Source organism: Alligator sinensis, unplaced genomic scaffold (genome assembly GCF_000455745.1).
Source record: "Alligator sinensis unplaced genomic scaffold, ASM45574v1 scaffold485_1, whole genome shotgun sequence".
NCBI classification, from domain to species: Eukaryota; Metazoa; Chordata; order Crocodylia; family Alligatoridae; genus Alligator; species Alligator sinensis.
Window position 1 is genome coordinate 201,179 of NW_005842957.1, and position 22,269 is coordinate 223,447.

Consider the following 22,269-nt stretch of genomic DNA (forward strand, 5'->3'; position numbering starts at 1 on the left):
GGGGGTCAAGTGACCCCGGCCAGGTGATTGTCTAGCCTCCTTTTAAAGACCCCCAGGGTAGAAGTGAGCACCACTTCCCTTGGAAGTTGGTTCCAGATCCTAGCTGCCCTGACTGTGAAGTAGTGCGTCCTGATATCTAGCCTGAATCTACTCTTGGTCAACTTATGGCCATTATTCCTTGTTATTCCCGGTAGTGCTCAGTGGAACAGGGACTCTCCTGTTGCCCGCTGGTTCCCTTTGGTCAGTTTATAGATGGCCACCAGATCCCCTCTCAGCTTTCTCTTGTGGAGGCTGAACAGGTTCAGGTCCCATAGCCTCCCTTTGTAGGGCTTGCCTTGCTGCCCCCTGATCATGCGAGTGGCCCCCCTCTAGACCCTCTCGATGCTGCCCACATCCCTCCTGAAGTGCAATGCCCAGAACTGGGTGCAGTACTCCAACTGCAGCCTGACCAATGCCGCATAGAGGGGGAGGATCACCTCCTTGGACCTGCTTGTGATGCATCTGTGGATGCATGAAAAGGTGCAGTTAGCCTTCAATCTCCATAGCTTGTTATGTGCAGACAATGCTCCAGTTTAGTTTCAATGGGAGTTGTGTGTTCATTAAAGCAGAGAACAAGGCCTGCTTTATACTTATTCCAGTAGACATTTAATTTGTGTGCTTCTATATGTGGCTGAGATGGATGGCAACAATCTCTAGAAAAAAATGTAGTGGTTACTTTTACTGAAAGACTCTTGTCTGTTATTTTAGTGTTAGACAGACCACAGAGGGCTGCTTATTGAAAGTGATGGGAGTTTCACTCAAGTAAGAACGGGAGGTTAAGACCCATAAATGGAACGGGAAATTTCATCTGGTGGGAATAATCTTAACTGTACCCAAACCCTTATCCTGCACATGGGGAGCTTCCACACAAGGCAAGAGCCACCTATATGTAGGACTACAGATGTGTATTGCTTTTCTAGTTATCCTGGAACTTGTCTTGCATGCTATAATGTCCTTTGAATGTTTGGACTTTGTTCAAGAGATGCTGGCCCCAAAATGATAGTCATTCACAGATAATGACTTCAAGTGCACCTTTTTCACTGAGCAGTTTGAATTCCAGGTCCTGAGATTGATCCATTCTGGTATGTGGGACGTGGAGTCCGACCTATTGGCCGGTTTGGAAAAAGGCAGCTAAGAAGCAGCCAGAGCAGCTTAAAACCCGGAGACAGAGGCCCGGACCTGATCTTGAATGCATTATGGGAACCAGAAGCAATGGATGCAGAAGAGGATGATGGCTGGTGACCTCATTTTTTGCTGGAGTAACAACACTAACTTCCATTTCAATTGCATTCTCCTGTCTCCTCACACATACTTTAACCCTTTTGCCTAGTTGTCCTCTGCCATGTAATCTATTTATTTCCCATGCAAATTCATTTAAAAAGAATTGCACTCAGGTTTCAGATGGAAGGTGAAAAGTGGCACTGAATGCAACCATAAGTTGTTAGTAGTATTTTTGCTCTGAGCAAAGCACTCCCCCAATAATACCCACCCTGTGCCTTGACATCACCATTCACTGTGACATTAGATCTGCCCAAGAGCCAAACGATTCTTGTGCTTGGAATTAACTCTGTATAAAACATAGTGTCAGTGCTAACGTGTCAACAAGCCTTTCTGTCGCATTTCCAGTGGGTATATTGCCTGCCCTTATTGGTAGTTTAGTGTTCACAGGGTCTTTAATCCTACATTATCATACTGGGGAAACAGGACCAAGGTATGCTGTTGTCCTGATTTAGCTCCCTTTTAACAATCTTAAATATAATCTTCATGAGACTTCGTTAGTCAGGGAGCTCCAAGTCACTCTTCAAGCACCATAAGTAATGAACAAACCTATTATAATGGACTGCATAAAGAAGTCATGATTTCTGGCTTAACATGAATCATCATTATGTCAGTTAATTCAATTATAGTAATTTTATGAGCAATACTAATTACAATATATTTAATCTTGATTAGTAGCTATTACCACCAAAATACTTCAGATAAAATTATAAGCAGTGCTAATACTTTGTGGCTTATATCCAAAAAAGATCATTTAACACTTAGCTAATGAACTAGAATTAACATTCAATTCATGAATAGCACTGCAGAAGAAGCATTAGAAATCTTTCTAGCCTTGTTCTTCTTGAATCACTGTCAGAAAGTTCAATAACAGTGAATTAATCAGCAAATAATTAAGTCCTTGTAATTATTTCTGCCCATGAATTATCTGCCAACAAGATCTGTGTTGCTTTACAGAATTTATTGTTATTGTCAGTTGTGTGACACTTTGTATGGAGAAATTTGGGACTTGGGCCTGTTTGCAAACTACTTACTATGACTCTCCATTACTTGCTATTCACATCATATATCACTGGACTCATGTGGCACTGTCCTTTTTTTTAGAAGGGTTGGTGAATGCTTTATGACTCCTCCAGTTTATTAAACCTATTCATGGCCATTTATAAATGTTTGGCACATCTTGCTTGAATACTGTATTTTATCACATACAACACAGCCCCAAATAAAACATGCACCTTGTTTTTAGAAAACAGAATGTAGAAAAAAAGGCTTTTTCAGAGTCATGGCTGACAGCGTGGCCACCCTCTACTGTGGCTGTAGAGAAAGTCCTCCTAGAAACATAGTGTGTCCAAAAGTATGGCATCAGGAACTCCCAGTGTGGCTGACTGTCTCCTGACAGCATGGAGTTCCCCACTGTCTGGAAGACAGTGGGGAACTCCATGCTAGGAACTCCATGCTAGGAACTCCATGCTAGGAAAAGTGGCAACAATGCAGGTGCAGCTTCCAGGTGACTGGCCCCAGTGCAGGCACAGGGAAAGTTCCTTGGTGCTGATGTTCTGGGCTGTGGCTTGAAAACCTTGCCAGTCCTTGCTGTAAATAGTTCTTTATATAAATTCCTGTAATTAAATGGTGTGTCTACACATGCATCTACTCCGGCCTAAGTTTACACTGGTGTAATATAATCTGGTGTAAATCCTTTTGGGCAGGCATCTACACATGCAGGGATTAGGCAGCAGATTTGTACCCAGTTTCATGCAGCCCTGCAATGGGCCCCTGCTGCAACTGGGGGGAGCTCCAGCCCCCTCCAGGTGCTAGCCCAGGGGCTGGCAGGGAGCTGCTGGCCCTGGCTCCCGGATCAGGGGCATGGGGCTTGGAAAGAGCTCCCCAACCCTCTCCAGCACGGAGCTCTGTGACCACGGGGACACTGCTGGGAGACCCTTATCTCCAAGCCTCCAGCTCTGCCATCACAACTGGGGAGGTAGGGACTGGGAGGCCCTTATTTTCCAGCCCAAGCTCCATGGTTGCGGGTGCAGGGCTCGACCTGGGAGACCTTTATCTCCCAGCCTGAGCTCCACGACTGCAGAGCTCAGGCTGGGAGATAAGGGTCTCTCAATTGCGATAGCGGAGCAGGGACTTGGAGAGCTGGGAGATAAGGATCTCCCAGCCCCAGCTCCCTGATTGTGATCTAGGAACAGGGGGGTTGGAGCTCCCTGCTGCAGGGGCAGGGGGACATAGTCCCCATTTGGGCTCCTGTGTCAAAGGCTGCCCTGGCAGCAGGCAGCTCTCGGGGGCAGGGAGCTATCTCCTGCCCCCTGATGGACTGCTGACTGGGAACCTTCAAACTGAGCAGATTTTGCTCCTAGTCCATTGTTTACATGAGTGCTATGGCATTGTTACTAATCCTGGGGAAATTTGCTACTTGCATTTGCAGGTAGTCAATTGCGATAGCGGAGCAGGGACTTGGAGAGCTGGGAGATAAGGATCTCCCAGCCCCAGCTCCCTGATTGTGATCTAGGAACAGGGGGGTTGGAGCTCCCTGCTGCAGGGGCAGGGGGACATAGTCCCCATTTGGGCTCCTGTGTCAAAGGCTGCCCTGGCAGCAGGCAGCTCTCGGGGGCAGGGAGCTATCTCCTGCCCCCTGATGGACTGCTGACTGGGAACCTTCAAACTGAGCAGATTTTGCTCCTAGTCCATTGTTTACATGAGTGCTATGGCATTGTTACTAATCCTGGGGAAATTTGCTACTTGCATTTGCAGGTAGCAAATTTACTTACAATTAGGGAGGTTTACTGTGAAATAAGCATGTGCACCTGTAGACGCACATGCTTACTTCACAGTAAACTATGCAAATGCGAAGTTAAGCATCCCATTTAGATGTGCACAAGGTGTCATTACCATATCAGAACAGATCATGTGCTGTTTCAGGCACAAGCTACAGTGCTCAGCCAATAGCTAAGGCTGTGAAGGTTAACGCAAGACTCTACCTCTTCAGTTTGCTGAGTGGACAGAAGCAGTCGCTGCCTTAGCAGCTGCAGGGCATGCACAGTGTCTCCAGGAATGCATTTTTTCCAGTGAAGAAAACAGCTTCTCTGCTTAAAACACATTCCCCCTGACTTTTGGGGGAAGAGATGTGTGCTGTATGTAAGAAAATACAATAATAAAATGCAGTTATCTACCAGTATCACTAGTGCAGTATATGTGTTGTGCCCAGTTTCTGTACCTGGATTAACAAGTAGAGGGCAGGCATTTAGGTAATTTTGAGTTTCTCAGCATTACATTAAAACCTCCTGCACACTTCAAACAATAGCATAATATTTTATCAACGATCATTATTAAACCATATTATATTTTGATAGTGTGGGTTATTAAAGGATCTATATCTCTTTTCACAGCCTTTTGGAATTGCTCTGGTTCTTTTAGCTTTGAAATGACAACCACTGAAAAGGTCCTAAAAAGACACAGTTAGCTGTCTTAGTCTGAAGTGAAGAAGGCAGGGTAGATATGCGCCTTATAGAATAAGCAAAGTAGGTATATATCAAGCACAAGCTCTATCTATCTATCTATTTAGATATCTATACCTATTTTGGTTTGTCTATAAGGTACAAATCTATTATGCTTTTTAAAGGTCCCAAAGTTGAGGTAGGTGGATGTAGATCCAGTCTCAAAATGTGGGATGTAATGGGACTTCTAACCTCCCTGATATTTCTGGTTTCCAACTGCTTAACCTTCAAACTGAGGTAAGCAACCTACACCACAAGTATGACCATATGTGTGAACTGAGCCAGGAATCAATGATGCTAATAATTACCATGGTGCTAATGATTACCTTGAATTCTAGAAGTGATTCTAATAATTTGTCATTCATGCGGCTTATAAAGACATTGACCATTGCTATGCTCGGTAGCAGGCAAACACAGCAAAACCAGTCCAATTTAAACATGAGCTGGGATTCCCAAAAAGGATGAACATATTGGGCCAATGTCTGCTGCCTCTGCTATGCTGTGAGGCCAGCCCTGACAACCAGCTCTTAGTCATAGATCTGCTTTGAATTGCACTGCCAAAACCAGCCCTCAATGAATCTTTCTAGTAAATCACTAGACACCAGCCAAAACGCAATCAGACTCCCCGTCTTCAACCATGACCCTTATGCTAGGACATCAGCTATTTAGACATTGCCATCCAGGGGATCCCAGGAGAATCCTCAGCTAGCTGCCTGAGCCAGTTTCAAAACTGCATGGTGCCTCTGGATGTGCACACATACAATACTGTGAATGTGATCACTTCACTACAAAGGGGCAATGCATTTTCATAGGATTTTCAGAACAAATTGACAGAACAAGTAGAACTCATTGCATAGATATGAAGCATATATAGAACATGCTACAGAAATAGCAAGGCTGGGTGCACAATTCCAGATGGGCTAGGAAAGGAGGGTATACGTGTGTGTGTTTCAGTTCTAAGAGAGCAGGAGGAAGATAGAGAGTGGGGTTTCAGACGTTCATTATCACTTGCAAGCATGAATGCTGAGAAATAGGAGAAACAGTAAAACAAATGGCATGCGATGTCTGAGGAGCCTACTGAAATTCAGAATTTCCATTTTGTATGAAATATCAACATTGTGAAATTTGTTTTCATTCCAATTTTGAATGGAAAAAAATACTTTTCTGTGCATTAGAGAAATTTTATTAAGAGCCGCAGCCACTTAATACTACTCAAAACATCTTATCTTCTTTGCTACATCAAAAGGCATCTTAATGTTGTTGTAATGCTTGATGCTTTGTAACACCAAAAACAGAGAGATAAACTGATCTAGAAAAGATGTTTCAATAAGTATTATACGGCACTGCCTTTAATGGATTTAAAAAAAATAAAAATAGAATATTTTAATTCTGTCCTATATTTGGTATGCCAGTCATTATAATACTGCATAATACTTATACTATTTTAAAATTATTTCATAACATGTCAGTAGTAGTAGTATACAACATACATTTTTACTGACACACAAAAATAATAACACTTAAAAAAATGATCTCCCTCCCCCATAATATAACATTTTGAAATGAAATTCTGGTATATCCAAAATAAAAAATAATACAAACTGATTTTTTTTAATTTGTTTAAATTTAAAACATTAGTTATGTTGAGACTTTCACTGAAATTGCCATTTTTGTAAAAACATTTTGATTTCAACACAATCAATATTTTAGCTGGAAAAAAAAATGGCTAAAGGCTTCTAATTTATGTGTGATTAAGGAAGTATTAGAACACAGGAAAAGGTACTATGGATTCACAGAGGACCAAATCCTGAGTCTCTTACATAGGTATGACCCCGATGGAAAGTATAGGGATTATACTTAATCTAGTTTGTGCATATATCTTAGAATGGAATACATACCAACTTTCTTAAGGATAATTTTTTTCTTTCTTCTCCAGTATCAGTCTGAAAGAAAGACCTTGTGTATATATCACTTCTTAGCAAAATTAGTATGCTTGGCATACTGGAGCACTGGATTCCCTTCCCAAGTTGCACCACCTCTTAGACATAATGGAGCAGCAGTCATTTGTGTGCAATGGATACTTGTATGTACAAAGCAGTTTACATACTGTAACAAGGGATTGGCAAATGGGGCATCAGCTGTGGGTGCTGATGTAGAGGGGCTGCAGCCACCATTGTCCCAGACACTGCTGCTATGAAAACTGCATGTTAGGCCTTTGTACTGTAGTATTAGAAAGTGTGGTATAGTGCCTGCTGCACTTTTTCCCAAGTAAAGTGCACACAAATCCAAACAACAGAGTAGAACTTGTTTTTGTTGGTTTGTTTTCTTTATGAATCAAGTCCCTGAAAAGGCATTCTTTTTCATAAATTACTTTTACTCTTTTTATCATGTCCTTTGACAATAATTCTTGGTGAATATGCAAACAACAACAAGGCAAGCTGAATATTCACTCAGACTTAATCAAATAGATCATCATATAGTCTTCATTTTAACCATTAAAATATTTTCATTATAAAAATTAATCTAAATATAAATATTAACACTAAAGATTGAAATCACTTGATGACAAAATAATTCTTTGTGTGCTATAACATATGCTTTTATGATTTTTGTTTTTTAAAACAGTAAATTAAACCTTTGCACATATTTGGCACAAGTAAACCTTTGTAAAAATTCAAATGCCATATAGCAGGGTTTTGTGTTTGTTTGTTTTTTGCAATGCCTACACAGTACACATTTTGTGTTAAAGAAGACTGAATATTTTAACATTGTAACACAACAGTAGTTGCTTTTCATGCCTCTTATGGAAAACATCTTATTCCAAACTCTGTTTGTTTTTTTTAAATCACACTAACAGAACAGAAGCCAGAGTTAATCTATTAAAATTAGTCATTTCTGAATTGATACTACATATACGATATTAGCTAATAGTATTCTTAGATGAATATGTTAGACCAACCACCATTAGTAACATTTCATAGCACACATTCCTGTATAAACAAAAATCTGGGAATGTATAGTACATAGATAGGAGAACAGTTGAGGGGAGAGAAACTGAAAGATGAAGAATACTTTAGGTGTCCTGTGCTTTTTTATCTCCTCCACTGCCTGGTCCATACAGTTTACCCTTAGTGGATCAATTACCATGCCCATATGTGTGTGAACCAATTGGAAAGAATTAGCAATGCTTGGGAAGAGGGGCAGGCCTCATTTGGCCCAGAATAAACATCGTGAGCCAGCTTGCCAGCTCATATAGATCCACTAAAGCTAATGGAACTATGCTGACTTACATCAGCTGGGGAAATGATGTCATACTTCTGGATGAGCCAAATGTTTTCAAAGGTGATGCTCTAACTGCACTGGTGGACAAACTACACATACAGGAAGATAGTTTGTAGCTGGAATCATTTACCCTTCCCAGGGCTGAATGAGCTTGGGAGACTGGGAACTGCACCATGACTAGTCCTCATTTCATATGCTCTTGTTTTTTTTCTCTTCTATTTAGCATCAAATCTGACTGGTGGCATCCAGTTACACCTGATCCATTCCAGGTTTTGTTCATCTCTCCAACCCACAACCCAAAACTGTCAATGTGGCTGCCCAAAGTTTAGACACATAAAGACAAATGGTTTAATTTTCAGAAGTGCTGAACATCCCTAGTGCTTAAGGAAGCTGATGGGAGCTGCAGGGACTCACTGCTTCTGAAAACCAGGCTACCCTTCTGTCTTGAAGCATTTGAAAATTCTGGCCCAAATGTCTGGCATCAGCCAAGAAGTGTTCAACATTGTTGACCCTTAAATCACTGCACAGTTCAAAATGTATTTCCATATGCACATGGTTAATCGCTCCTTAGGGCTCCACAATGCCTGTTACATACTAAGCTTGGCAAAGGACAGAGATGTGCTGTCCCAGGTGGAGCTGTAGGAGGTGCTCTCCCTCCCAGAACTCCTTGGTATAGAGGGGAAGGATGTCTCAAGCTGCACCTCCTCCTGGGGTGAAGTTTATCACCTTTGCACTCACTGATCCTGCTCTGCAGTCAGCGTGGAGTCATAACCCCATTGCCTCCCTATCTCCTTCAGGACACAAGGACTGGCACCGGCAGTCATGATGTTTTCCAAGGCAAAAGGATTGATGTTCTGAAAGGGCTTTCCATGCAATATGCAAGGGAGGTGAAAGGTTCCTTAGGTCTCATTCCCCCTGCCATGGATCTGAGGACCTTTCATAATCACTCTCTTGGTTTTTAAAACTACATTTCAGGAAGCACTTTCTGGAAACTGTTCTTAATTCCTAGCTTTATTTTACTCTACTTTTGTACTGTTAAAGACCTGGCCGGGCTCACTGCTGAGCTATGCCAACTGTATCATAACAAATACTTGGGATGCTTCCAAACAGGGGTGACTCCAAGCAGTATAATAGATGCAGAGGTGTTGATTTTGCAAGTTTTCAGATGCATTGAGATGATAGAACAACGATCCCCACACATTTAGTCTTAGATACACTGCATGCATGTTGCCTACTATGGTGTCATGGTGAAACATGGCAACCCATCACCACTGTAAACTGCTCTCTCAACAGGAAAAGCACACAGATCTGGAGTTAGAACAATAACTCAGACAGAGGTGCGCTATCAGCATATAGGGGCTCTTCAGACATTGAAGCTGATCCTGGAAACATTTGACTTGATGTTATAGCTCCCTTTGAGTTCAGGGGGAGCAGAATCAGGCACACCAATTTCCCCCCCACCTCTGAGCTTCTACAAAACAAATGTTCACTACACTGCATGTGGAATTTTTCTTATTGCTCAACAAGAGAGATGTCTATGTGAACAATAAGAGGCCAGCAGAGATGAATCACAGGTTTGCTTTGTCCTTTCCTTGAATGTGAAATATTGACCAACAATTACAGTTGCGTTAAGTGTACAAAAACATACTGGATTTTTAAAGACAATATACTTCAGTACAATCGATGGGGGGAGAGGGGGGGAGGAGTGCATCTTAAAATGTGGAGCCTTGCTTTTGAAACTCAGTATCCTTTCTCGAGTCTTATGAGAACTTTAAGGCAGAGTTTCCATTAGCAGACCACAATGCTGAAGACTTGGACAGCTTTCTCAGTGAGGTATCCAAACAAAGCCCTATTACTGAGGCATTGTGGGTTCTCAAGGGTCCGTTTTCTATTGGACATATACAATGGCTGTTAGGTAAAGGCACTCAAGTGTACAGCCTTAGGCAGTGTGTTATTGGCAGTAGAGTTTGTAATTCTAGTACATAACAACAGCTCCTATAGTTGGTTTCTAGAATGCAGAGAAAAAGAAAAGTTTAGCAAAATATTTAGTTACAAAATAGGTATAGAATACAATCCTAATGAGTCTTCTTAAGCAAAACACTGATGTGTTGCCAGTTTAGTAGCTTATCATATTTCCCAATTAAAATTCACCCTATGCAGCACAGAGGGCTGTACACCTCATAAGTCCCACCCTCCTAATTGCAGAGAGGAGCTGACATGGTTTGCGTGGCAGTCCTCAGCTATGATTTCTGGGGTTTTGCCATTAGCTTTCAAGTTAATGGCAAACTTTCATCAACTTCAGTGGGGGCAAATCTCACCTAAGGTAGCAGGGGATGGGATGTTTTAGGAATCACTTGTTAATTGAGAAATTACTGATCTTCTGAATTCAGAACAGGATCCTTTTGTTCAATCTACTTATGCACCATTAAGTCCTACCTATACCATGCTTTGAGCATTTCCTGGCAGCACTGGAACTATGTTTCTTTCTGCCTTCTTAACAGAATGGAAGGGTGGGGCACGGTTCTGTTCACACACTCATCTGAACATATTTTAAGTTGGTAATTTCTCTACCGCTTCAGTGGCCAAGACATTAGTAGCCCCTTTGCCATCCTGCTCCTTGCCTGAGGCATGCTGTGGGCTGTTTATAGTTTGTTTTGTGACTGGAGAATCAAAGAGGGGTCAGTATGGATGTTCTTGGCCTTATGAACAAATGGTGGTCTGCAAATATAGGGGACAGGTGCTGATGGCTCATGGGCATGTTTCTAATCCTATTGTCTAATAACAGAAGTAACTCCTGCTCTATGAAACCGTGGCACTGCAATGGCCAGGATCTGAATTAGCAGCCTGGTGTGATGGGAATGCCTGTTTGATTCTATTTTGGAAGAATTAAAAAAAGAAGGCACCGTTTGCAGTTCTGTAAACGTACCTGGAGATTGTGCATGTTCATACATGAATATAGATAAACTGAGGACTGGGAGAACCACTAAGAGGAATTCTTCAAAGGACCCAAACTCCCTTTTCTCTCCTCACTTGCTCAGATGCAATTAGCTGTCCTCCATGCTCCTGACCCACTATAATATCTGGCAAGTGTGGAAGGTTGAGCTGTCTCTTTCCACCTCCCACTCAGTAACTTTTTGAGGAGAGGATCAATCCAGCAGCACTTACTATTCTTCCATAACTAACACACCTGGCACTGAAATCCAAGTATCTCTTCCAGCTGGCAGTCAGGGGACCCCTAGGCCTAACCGCACACTCAAAGCACCTTTGCAGTGGCAGAACCCTTCTCTGGTGAATGGGGGAAGGCTTCTGTCACCATCCAGCAGCTGGCAGAAGGCACCTCCAGATACTCCTCTGCTTTCTGTCAGCTGCTGCAGTCCCTACAGCAGCTGATGCCTTTGTAGCCCTGGCAGTGGTGTGTGGACATGCAGCATCCTGGTGGCTGGGCAGGGGTAGCTACTGTCTGCTCCCAGAAGCTCTCCTGGCAGAGGCAGGCAAGTATAGCCAAGGCCTCGTTCTTTGTACACTGAGAATGGGCTAAAAAGGTTGTGCTTAGTGTTCCTTATTGCAACTTTAAAAATGCCTATTCTTAGTCATTACCATTGGGTCCTTGGCAGTGCTTTTTCTCTCTTTAGTTCTTTGTGTTAGAGATCCTCGGAGCATGAAGTTTCTGTTAAATGTTCTAGTAGTAGTAGTAGTAGTAGTAGTAACTGGAGTCTCATCAGTTTTTTCACCTGGGGAGAAAGAAGTGGGAATATGCCTCAAGCCATGGCTGGAACCAAACACAGCAACAAACATGAGGAAACATATCTTTTAGGTCATTAGAGTTAGGAGGAATGCTATACTTAAAAAAAAACTAAAGTAAAGAGATTAATTTCAAATGGAAATATAGCAGGCACTGAACTTAGAAGAGAAGTTTTCAAAATTATGATACAGCCTGCCTGACCCCCACGTTACTTCAGCTGGACTCTGCTTCAATCAATGGAGTTATATGGGCATAAAATTAGAGGGAGGCTGGAAGGATCAAGCTCAAACCTCTGGAAAGAAGGATGGAAGCATCTAAACCTCAATTTAGGAAGACTTTAGACCACCAAATCCAAAACTGTGATCTAGTGGCCACCTGAACTTGCTAGGTGCCTATCTTTTAGACCTGAAAATTCTCTGAGTTCCCGCAGCTCTGTCTGATGGGCACATCTTAAATCTCCTTGTTTGAGGAACTAGATGCCTACCTTCTACCTGCACTCTATAACTGGATCCAGAAATGGGCAGAACAGCAACTATGTCCTCTGGAAGGCTCCATCAAGTATTAAGTTTAGCACACATAGTTATAGCCACTTTCATTTAAAAATGTGATAGTGCTATGGCCATTGTTCCATCAGCCTTATTATATAACTCCTAGTGGCTACAGCACCAACACAGGAAAAGGAAAACCTAGGTTTAGATCCTTGTTAGCCTGGGGGCATGTAAACCCACAGTTCTCACAACTAAGATAAGTCTCTAACTGCCAAGCTAAAGTTTCATCCCTCCCCTTTTTTTCATTCAATGACTATTCAATGCAGAATGCATAAACATGGAGCAAAGACTAACTCAGGACTTACCCCCTCCCCCTCCCCCTCCCCCTTCCAGCCTAGTGTCCTAAACACAGGGCTAAGTCATCTTCCATTTGCTTCATGCCCCATGGATCTTGAATTCTTACCTGTACAATCAACCTCTAAGGTACTTTGGTGTTGCAGAACCTAAAATTTAGGGCACCTTGCCTCAGACTGGTGGCCCAAATCCACAGGTTAGCACTTATGTCTTCTCTCCAGGAAATGGAGAGACCCACAGGTGCTTCCCTACAAAGGAGCTCCTAAGTACTGGGTGGAAAACAAGTGAAAAACTGGATACAAGGGTATGTCTGAACTCCAGCTCCAACTCTGAGCTTATATTTCTGACTTGGCAAAGGAAGTGCTAGCATCATACTGGTATCCAGATACCTCACAGACGAGGCACCTACCTCAACTAGAATGACCTTCACTGACAGTAGCACTGAGTTCAATATAAAGCACAACACTTTCCATTCACTCTTGAACACTGGTGATGATACCCATATTTTGCACAGACTCTTATTTTGTGAAAACTATTTTAATTATATACTAAATTACAAAGTAATGTCTCTTAGCCAAAAGATTTAGAGGTTTTCAACAGACGTGTTTCTTAAGATGATGATCTGAGGGTGGGGTGAGAGAACGATACTTGGACAAACATAAATCAAAGGAAGTTAGGCACATTAGCTGGAGACACTCTTTTTGTGTCTAAGATTCTTTAAAGCCTTAGGCCTCAATTTGGAAACATACTTAAACAACACATGCTTAAAGTTAAGCTCATACTTAAGTGTTTTACTAAATAGTACTTTACTGGATCAAGGCTTTAATTTGGTCTCCCCACATAGTCAAATGAAATGCACTGACTTTCCAAAGAAGTGACAGTTATTTACAACTCAATGGTGTTGAAGCTATGCTATAGACATGATGGTCCATGAAATATGCAAGAGGCAAGGATTTTTGTGGGTGACATATTTTATTGCACCAATAGTATGGTTGGGATAGGCTTAAACAACCTTTTGGGTACCACAGTACCTTTCCTTAGGCCTCTTCTCCCCCAAAAGGCTCTCCCAGAGATCTGAGAAAGAGTACCACAGTAGCCAAAAGCTTTCTATCATAACTGTGCAGTTGGTCCAATAAAAGACATCACCTATAAAAAAATCCCTGTCTCATGGCTAATTAGCACATCATTGCCAAATCTTTCATTCCCTATAAAATACCTTTTAATGTTTTACCCCACCCTCTTTCTTTGGGGTCAGGTCAAACTTTTAAAATTTCTTTTATGCCTTGGTCATGGTTCTGTTTTTGCTCCAAGTAAGGTAAAAAATAAGAAGTTAACTTAAAAAACAAGCAAAAGCACCTTATGAAATGATAGTATAGTATTCAATATAAATATAGCCTGGGAGGGAATTATTTATTCTTATTTTATTTGCCTCACAACTTATTTCCCTCCTGTTCGTCAGCTGCACAGCATCATTTAAGAAAGAGAACATATGTGAAATGAGTTTACTGAAACTTTTAGTGCACCTTTTACTGGTGGAGCTGGAAGCTTTCTCCTTTGTTGTCTTGATGTGTCTATTGTTTGCGTCTGTGGAGAACATATACATATTATTAAACTTTAATATGGAAAAATGGGCTTCCCGATATCTTTGTCAATATTGCTCAATGCTCTGGTACCTGGTTCATTTGTTTTTGCTCCCGTTTTCTTGCCAGGCGAACACATGGTGCCACATTCAAGCCTGCACAAGTGAGCGCTGAAATTCTGCTTTCAATATCTGAAATCTTAAAGTAAAACAAGAGAAAGAGAGAGAGAGTTGGGGGGAGAAAAAGAGATTTCAAAATTAATATAAAAAACACAACAAAAAGGCACTTTCCCAACACATTCATACCCTCACCAAATAAAAATATAAAAGGAATAGCTGATTTCTTTAGTAATTCTGAAAGACAATCTAGCAAAGACACTTTGGAGTGTAGTATTCTTTGGTTCTGAGTACCAAAGGGGACACTTGTTCAATAGAAAAAAAATATTGATTAAATCATTAAAAAGAATGATCTGGTGGCATTGCACTGACATACTGCAGGACTATAAACTGAAGCTCTGTGTTGTGTTTGAGAAACAGCTGGTAGCCAATGACCTGAATTCTAATCCTATTTAAGCTCCGTTAGAGAAAGTTAGGCTCAAAGCACAGACCAGGGATAGGCAACCCCCAGCACATATATCAATGTAGCATGTGAAGGCATTTTGCTTGGCACATGTGCCTTGGGGTGGATGGCAGGGGAGCTACGAGGAGCCCATCTTTGTTTTGGCAGTGAAGCCCCAGCCCCTTCCCCTCCGTCTACCTTGAGGCATGCGTGCATCTGCCACTGGCAACAAGTCGGGTTGGGGCTTCGCAGACCTCAGTGCACCTGCTTGCAGCCTCCCTGCTGTGAGCAGCCCAGGCTTTGTGGCAGGCAGGAAGGGCCTGCCCAGAGCCTTGGCTGGATGTGGCAGACAGCCAGGAGGCTGCAAGAGGCTGCACTGGGGTCTGTAGAGCCCCAGTCTGGCTCATTGCTGCCAGCAGGTTCATGTGCGCCTTGGGATGGAAGGTAGGGAAGGGGCTGGGGCTTCACTGCCACAACAAGTACTGGGCCCCTCGTGGCTCCCCTGCAGCATACCAATATTTTGGCCCTCTGCCCAAAAATGCTGCTGACACACTGTATCATACCTTTGTTATTTCAAATTGGTTAGGACTTCTTTGCAGCTGGTTATGATTCTTTGTAGTGGGACTCAAAACTTCCACCTTTAATATGTCATAATTAATGAAGAAAATTAAGCAAAACAATGCAGAATAAGCTATAACCCCCCCCCCCCCCCAAGTAAACAGGAAAATAAGCCTTTGGGAGGAGATTAAGATAAAATTGAGATACAAGTGATTCCAAAAGGGACAGAGCTGGCAAAGAAGCAAGAAAAGCAGGCAGACTTTAACAGTCAAGACAACATGTGCAGATAGTAGCAAGGCCAACTTCATCCAGCTCCCTGTGTCAGCTGGCGTCAGAGGACCCCAGCAAGATAATTATCCAAACGCATCTTGACAGTGTCCAGAGTAGGTGCTTACACCACTTCTGGTGGATGTTTAGTCCAGACTCTGGAGACTCAGGTGATAAAGAAATTCTTCTTCATGTCCAGTCTAATAGTCTTCCAGCAGTTTGTGACTATTGGACCTTGTTTTCCCTAGGGGAGCCCTGGTGAACAGTTGTTTTCCCAGGTCCTGATGCACACTCCTGATATACTTATACGCTACCACCAAGTCCCCCCTGAGCCTATGCTTTTTCAAGCTGAAGAGTCCAATGCTTCTCAGCCTCTCCTCATATAGCCGGCTCTCTTGTCCTCTTATCATGCATGTGGCTCTCCTCTGGACTTTCTCAAGCTTTTCCATGTCCCTTTTAAAGTGTGGAGCCCAGAGCTGCATGTAGTACTCCAGCCGCAGCCTCACCAAGGCTGAATAAAGCGGGAGAATGATATCTTGGGTCTTGTTTGAGATGCTTTGGTAGATGCAAGCCAGAGTTTTATTTGCTTTGCCAGATGCTGCATCGCATTGGTGATTCATATTCATCTTGTGGTCAATCATGACCCCCAAGGCTCTTTCAGACATAGTACTAGTGAGTGAAGCACTGCTGAGCCTATAGGTATGATGTGAGATCTTTCTCCCGAGGTAGAGCACCTTGCATTTCATTATGTTGAAGGTCATCAGGTTTGTATATGCCCACCTTGCGAGCCTATCCAGGTCAGCCTGGAGTCCCAGCTTATCCTCCAGCATAACCGTACTTCCCTATAGTTTGGTGTCATCCGCAACCTTAACCAGTTCATTTCTGACACCTGAGTCAATATCGTTAATGAATATATTAAAGAGTACCAGTCTGAGTACCGACCCCTGAGAGATGCCACTGGTCACCATATGCCATGCTGACTTGGTTCCACCAACAATCACTCTCTGGGTCCTACTACGGAGCCAGTTCCTGAGCCATCAGACCATGAGGTTGTCAAGGCTGCAGTTCCCCAGTTTTGCCATGAGGACATCATGGGAGATCAAGTCAAAGGCTTTTTTGAAATCCAAGTAAATGACATTAACCTCTTCCCCCTGTCCAGGTGACACATCACCTGGTCATAGAAGGAGATGACATGGGCATGACCAACCCAAAACAAAGCTGTATTGGCTCTCTCTCAGAATAGTGCTTTTTGTCAGCCTGGTGTTGATGGATTCTTTGATAATTTTTTACCAAGATCTTACCAGGGACTGAGGTGAAAATGACTGGCCTATAGTTCCTTGGATCTTCCTTTCTTGAAGATAGGCACCACATTGGTCCTCTTCCAGTCTTCAGGAACCTCTCCTGAGTGCCACTAGTTCTCAAATATCTGCACCAATGGTCGAGCTATGATGTCGGCCAACTCTTTTAGCACTCTTGGGTGCATTCCATCAGGGCCTGACGACTTGTGGATATTCAGCCTCTCAAAGTGTTCCCTCACAAGGTCTTCACAAAATGCAGGTGTATGGTCACCTGTACCTTCATAGTCCTGTGTCCTGTCAGGCGGGGTGATCCCCTTGGGCTGTCAGAAAACCGACGCAAAGTAATCATTGAGGAGATTAGCTTTTTCTTTGGTGTCAGTTGTCAGCTGCCCCATTTGATTCAGCAGGGGTCCAATGTTGCCTTTATTTTTCTTTCAACTTCCTATGTATCTGAAGAAGGACTTTTTATTGTCCTCAGGCTGGCTGCAGGAATCAAGCCTGATATTGGCCTTAGCTTTTCTAGTTCACTCCTTACAGGTGTGGGCCAGTGATGCATAATCCTCCTTAGAGATATTTCCTGTCTTCCATCCCTTATACACTTTTCTTTTAAGATTGAGGAGGTCCATGAGTTCCCTATTTAGCTACGGGAGTTTCCTAGCCCTTTTACTACCTTTACTGTGGGCCGGAATGGACTTCCCTTGTGCTTTTAGGATTGCACCCTTAAGGAGCAACCACTCTTCTTGGACACCCATCCCTGCCAGACTGTGATCCATCAGGGCCTCTACAACCAACTTCCTGATCTTGTGAAAGTCAGCTTTCCTAAAGTCGAGGATTTCTGTGTTGCTAACTGATTTGCCAGTTTTGCGATGGATGAGGAATCAATTCATGATCACTGTTACCGAGCTTCCCCTCAGTCCTCAGGTCGCTGACTAGATCATCCCCTTTGGCCAGAACCAGATCTAGCAGCGCCTTGCCTCATGTCAACCCATGGATTTCTTGAGTCAGATAGAGCTTGTCTATGCAATGCAAGGTAAATATCAGTGCTGTCTTTAAAACTTTAAAAGTGGTGTAATTTTTTCATCATTTTTCACTCAGTGTTTGCTGGGGCAAGCCTCTACAAATTTCTGTGAAATGAATGGGCATTTGCTGCATGTAGCTCATGGTATAGATCAGCCCAGTAAAACAGTTCAGAGCAGCCTCTGTACAGGTAAATGTGTGTGGCTGAAGTTGTTTCTGATTTTAATCTGTGAACTCGACCCATTTCTGACTTTGCATAAAGACAGTAACTTTATTGGTTCATTACTAAAAGGTACCATCTGCCACCTATTGAAATATGTAGACTAAGTGAACCTGAATCTGCTCCTACCAAAATCAATAAATAGTTTGTCTTTTACTTCAACGATAGTAGGAACTGATCCAGCATGTTTGGCGCAAAGGGAGGTTTTTTCCTGGTGCAGTCTTGTGGTTAAGCCAGCTCCCTGGGACTCAGCATTTCTGGGTTCTGTTCCCAGCTCTTCACTGGATGGCTTTGGGCAAGTCCCGTTACCTCCTCATGCTTCAGTTTCTTCATTTGTAAAATGGGGGAAATTATTCTGACCTACTTTGTAAAGTGCTTTGAGACCCACTGATGATCAGTATTATAATCATTATAACCAGCTATGTTGAAATGTGGGTCAGACACTTTCTGAGTTGCTGTTATGCTGATGCATGGATTTGGATTACTGTGCCATTCTTGATACGGAGAGAATCTGTGTAACGTGAAGATAAGTCTGCATAATGAAAAAATTAATATACAGGTTTCCCTCGCTTTATGTGGGTTCTGTATGTGCGGATTTGCTCTTATGCGATGACCCTTTTTATACCAAAAATTCGTTATATGTGACGCAAATTCACTCTTAAGCAATCAGTGTGGTAGAAGCCCACAGTCAGCTGCTCCGTGCAGTGCACTGTGGGAGTGACACACACCAAAATATAGTCTCCTTTGTAGATCTGTGCTCCTTGCTCGTTGTCTGCGACAAGTATTTCTGCAGTTGTCATCCCCATTATAATAGTGCCCTATGTGTGTGTGCACTGTCTGCTGTTGGTGAGTACCAAAATTGTCTTGTAAAAGTGGTAGAAATGGGTCCGGGGGTCAGTACAGTTGAGGTCTTGGACTGTATCCCTATTTGTTACATTGTAAAGAGGGTTCCCTTTATGTGAGTTCACGTTATGAGCTGTTTTCCAGGAACACATGTACAGCACAAAGCGAGGGAAACCTGTACAAGTACTAAGCATAACAAAGCAATTCTATATTGACTTGCTAACAAGGGTAATAGAGAATTTTCTCACCTGAAGCTCTGCATGATGAACCTGTGCTGCTGCCGTTGCTACCTGATCTTCCAGCTCAGCTAGTTCGGATTCTGCTGTAATACTGTTAATTTTGCGTGCTGCATCCTCTAACTCCGTCAGCTGACCCTCTAACCCATACACGGTGCCTGCTGTCAAGTATACCTAAATGGTCCAAATCACAGTACAGAGCAAGGCCAATTGCTTTTCAGTTATAGTTTAACTTGAAGACTAAAGACTACTGGCAGCTAAAGAAAAAGCCAAACAAACAACAAGAACATACAATCTCTGGCTATGAAATACAGAGGAAAGGAAGATTAATATTTTGTCATATTTTGACATATTTGAAAAATGTTGACTTTGTGGCAAAATATAGAAAGTAGGGCTGACAAACAATTAAAAAAATCACAATTAATTGTGAGATTTAATAATAGTTGTAATTAATCGCACTTTTAATCATACGGTTAAACAATAGTCAGCATCCCTCTACCCAACAGCTCTTTCAGAGCTACTGAGATGTGCCAGCAGCCCCCTCTCTTCTACAACATGGAGACTCCAGCTGAGTGCCTCTGATTAATGCAGCTATGGCAGTATCAGAAGGGGAGAGGAGGAGAATCCTGAGTAAGCAAGTCCCAAACCGAACACCTTATGTTCCTATTGGGAGCCAAGAGGCAGGCAGAACTGGTGTTACATGTTCCCAATGAAACATGCCACCAGTTAAGCGGCTCACAGTATCCTGTACTAGGTTTAGTTTCTGAATGAATTGTAGGGGTACCCTCAGCAGTATGAGGTGGGTGGGATAATGTATCTTATAGCAGAGATAAATGTAACCCTCCAAGTCTGCCAAAAACAGCATTTTAAAAGCATCCCCCCTCTGAGCAGTCTCAGGAATTTTCTTACAGCAGCCAGATAAACCACTTCTGGACCGGTCATTTCCTAGCCATCATGAACACATAAGAGGTCACACACAATACATCATGCCTTTCTACTTTCTTTCATCAAAATGCATACTCATCCAGCTTTTCTTTGTTGTAGGAAGACGTTTATACACATCTCTTTTTCACTGCTTACCTGAAACTCTACCAGTTCACACTGCAGCTCCTGCCTATTTCATTAATAACCAGCATACCACCTCAGCAATGACTACTCTGGTACAGTCGAAAGAAATTGAAGGAGGTGGCTGTTTCTTCCTCTCCTACATTTCAGTACTGTATCCGCCAATGAGGAAAACATTACAAAAATGCAAGGACAAACAATGCAGCTGGCTTCACAGCCACACACGTGAGGACTCTGTAGGCAAGTGGAAGACAAGGCTGTGGGAAAATCCTCCAGGAGAAACCTCACTCCCTCACACCACAGACAAGTTCCCCAATCAAGTAGCAACAGCTGGCCCTATACACAAAAAGGCTCACATGTAATGTCTTTTCCTAAGTACCACCATTCTTTGCTATGACACTCGAGGACAATTTTGGGCTTTTTTGTGGGCCACAGAACACAAAAGTAGATTATGACTAGATCAAACTTTATCGTTCCCTAATGATTTGCAGCAGATCTTTTTTTCCTTCATATCAGTCAAATTTTTGCTACATAATCAAACTCAGATTTGATTATGTAGCAAAGACATAATCAAGCAAGACATCTTAAATGGCTTGCAAGTATAAACCTGTATTCATGCCTGTTCATATCAATGTATTTTGTCTCATTAACTGACTCTCCAAAACAACAATTTCAGCTCAAAAGCTAACATGTTTTAAAAAATGGCTTTGTGCAATTAAATGATCTTACTTAAACATCTTTGCTGGAGAACTCAAAACGTAAAGGGAGGAATAAAATAAAAGAATTCTGATTAAAAAACAAAATGACCATGCTCTTGGGCACTTTAAAACAATTCTTATTTTTCATTTGAAAGCAATTTCTGCTGCAGGCAACAGGTGTCCACTTTCTTGCATTGCTCAGGATGTTATAATTGAACATTTGTATTCCAGCCAGATTTTGAAAAAGTCACTGAGACAGGGAATATAGTTTAAAATATAGTTAGCTAAATGTTGCAAGATGTAGGAGAAGATTGGGAGGCCTGAGTGGATGATTACTGTATGAAGGATGCACTAGAACTCCTAGTTAAGGAAGATTTACAAAATATTTGGGAGTCAAATTTTTCCTTTGGGTGGCAGTGGGTGACACTTACTCATCAAAAATGGCAGAAGAATTTGATTATTATGAGAGGGAACATTTCATAGGTTAGCTAATCTGCTCCTTGTAAAGGGGCAGTGCCTTGCTCCACTCCTTTACCCCCAGCTTTAGTGGTAGGGTTGGCACAGCTATGCACTTCCATTACTCCAGGCGCTTGTCAGCTCTGTTGGTAAGGTGTGGATGGAAGTCATACCTATGTGTAACTCCTTGCCTGCCTAAAATGGTGCTTTGCTTACCCTGTCTTCTCACACCTAATGACCCATGAGGTCATGCAAGAATGTGAATTTACAGGATTGACTGTACTTCTCAAAAAGCCAAGGCACAGTTCTGGTGCACAAGCCATGACTATAGGGATTAAGACATATTTGGAGTTAAAAGGTTTGATAACAATGTATAAAACCAGCCCAGAATCTGTGCAGGGTTTTTTTTATCACCAACATTTTATGTATTTCAAAGAAGAGCTGCCACTGCCTTGGTAGCCAGTTTCAGAAAAAAGCAATGCATAATTAAAGCTAAAACTCAAAACCATGTCCCTGAAGTCCCAACATCCCACTTCCATCCTGAAGACATATTTACATTTATATAGATTTACATGCATACATACATCTATATATATGTATATTTACATTTATATATATATAGATAGATATCTATATATACATCTATATATAGATAGATAGACATTTATCTATAAATATATAGATATATTTTTACATTTATGTAGATTGATATCATGGTCTTACATTTTCTTCCAACGTGGTGAGCTGCTCATCAAGTCTGACAGGGTCTGTACCTAATGGAAACACCTCT

At 42.2% G+C, this 22,269-nt stretch overlaps 2 protein-coding genes across 2 annotated transcripts in view; one reads left to right on the forward strand and one right to left on the reverse strand.

The window, feature by feature from the left end:
• LOC102380130 overlaps nucleotides 1-1,723 on the forward strand; it is an 8,284-nt gene extending 6,561 nt beyond the window's left edge. Inside the window, exon 3 of the mRNA XM_006036372.3 lies at nucleotides 1,100-1,723. Coding sequence (XP_006036434.2) covers nucleotides 1,100-1,281 — 182 coding nt within the window. The 3' untranslated portion in view covers nucleotides 1,282-1,723. The remainder of the gene's footprint in view (nucleotides 1-1,099) is intronic.
• Nucleotides 1,724-6,956: 5,233 nt separating this feature from the next.
• Nucleotides 6,957-22,269, reverse strand: part of LOC102380368 (rab effector MyRIP) — a 222,778-nt gene continuing 207,465 nt past the window's right edge. The window contains 7 exon segments of the mRNA XM_025192653.1: nucleotides 6,957-10,107; nucleotides 11,697-11,830; nucleotides 14,207-14,267; nucleotides 14,357-14,461; nucleotides 19,273-19,434; nucleotides 22,203-22,265; nucleotides 22,267-22,269. The exon segment at nucleotides 22,267-22,269 is cut by the window's right edge and continues 132 nt beyond it. Coding sequence (XP_025048438.1) covers nucleotides 10,075-10,107; nucleotides 11,697-11,830; nucleotides 14,207-14,267; nucleotides 14,357-14,461; nucleotides 19,273-19,434; nucleotides 22,203-22,265; nucleotides 22,267-22,269 — 561 coding nt within the window. The 3' untranslated portion in view covers nucleotides 6,957-10,074.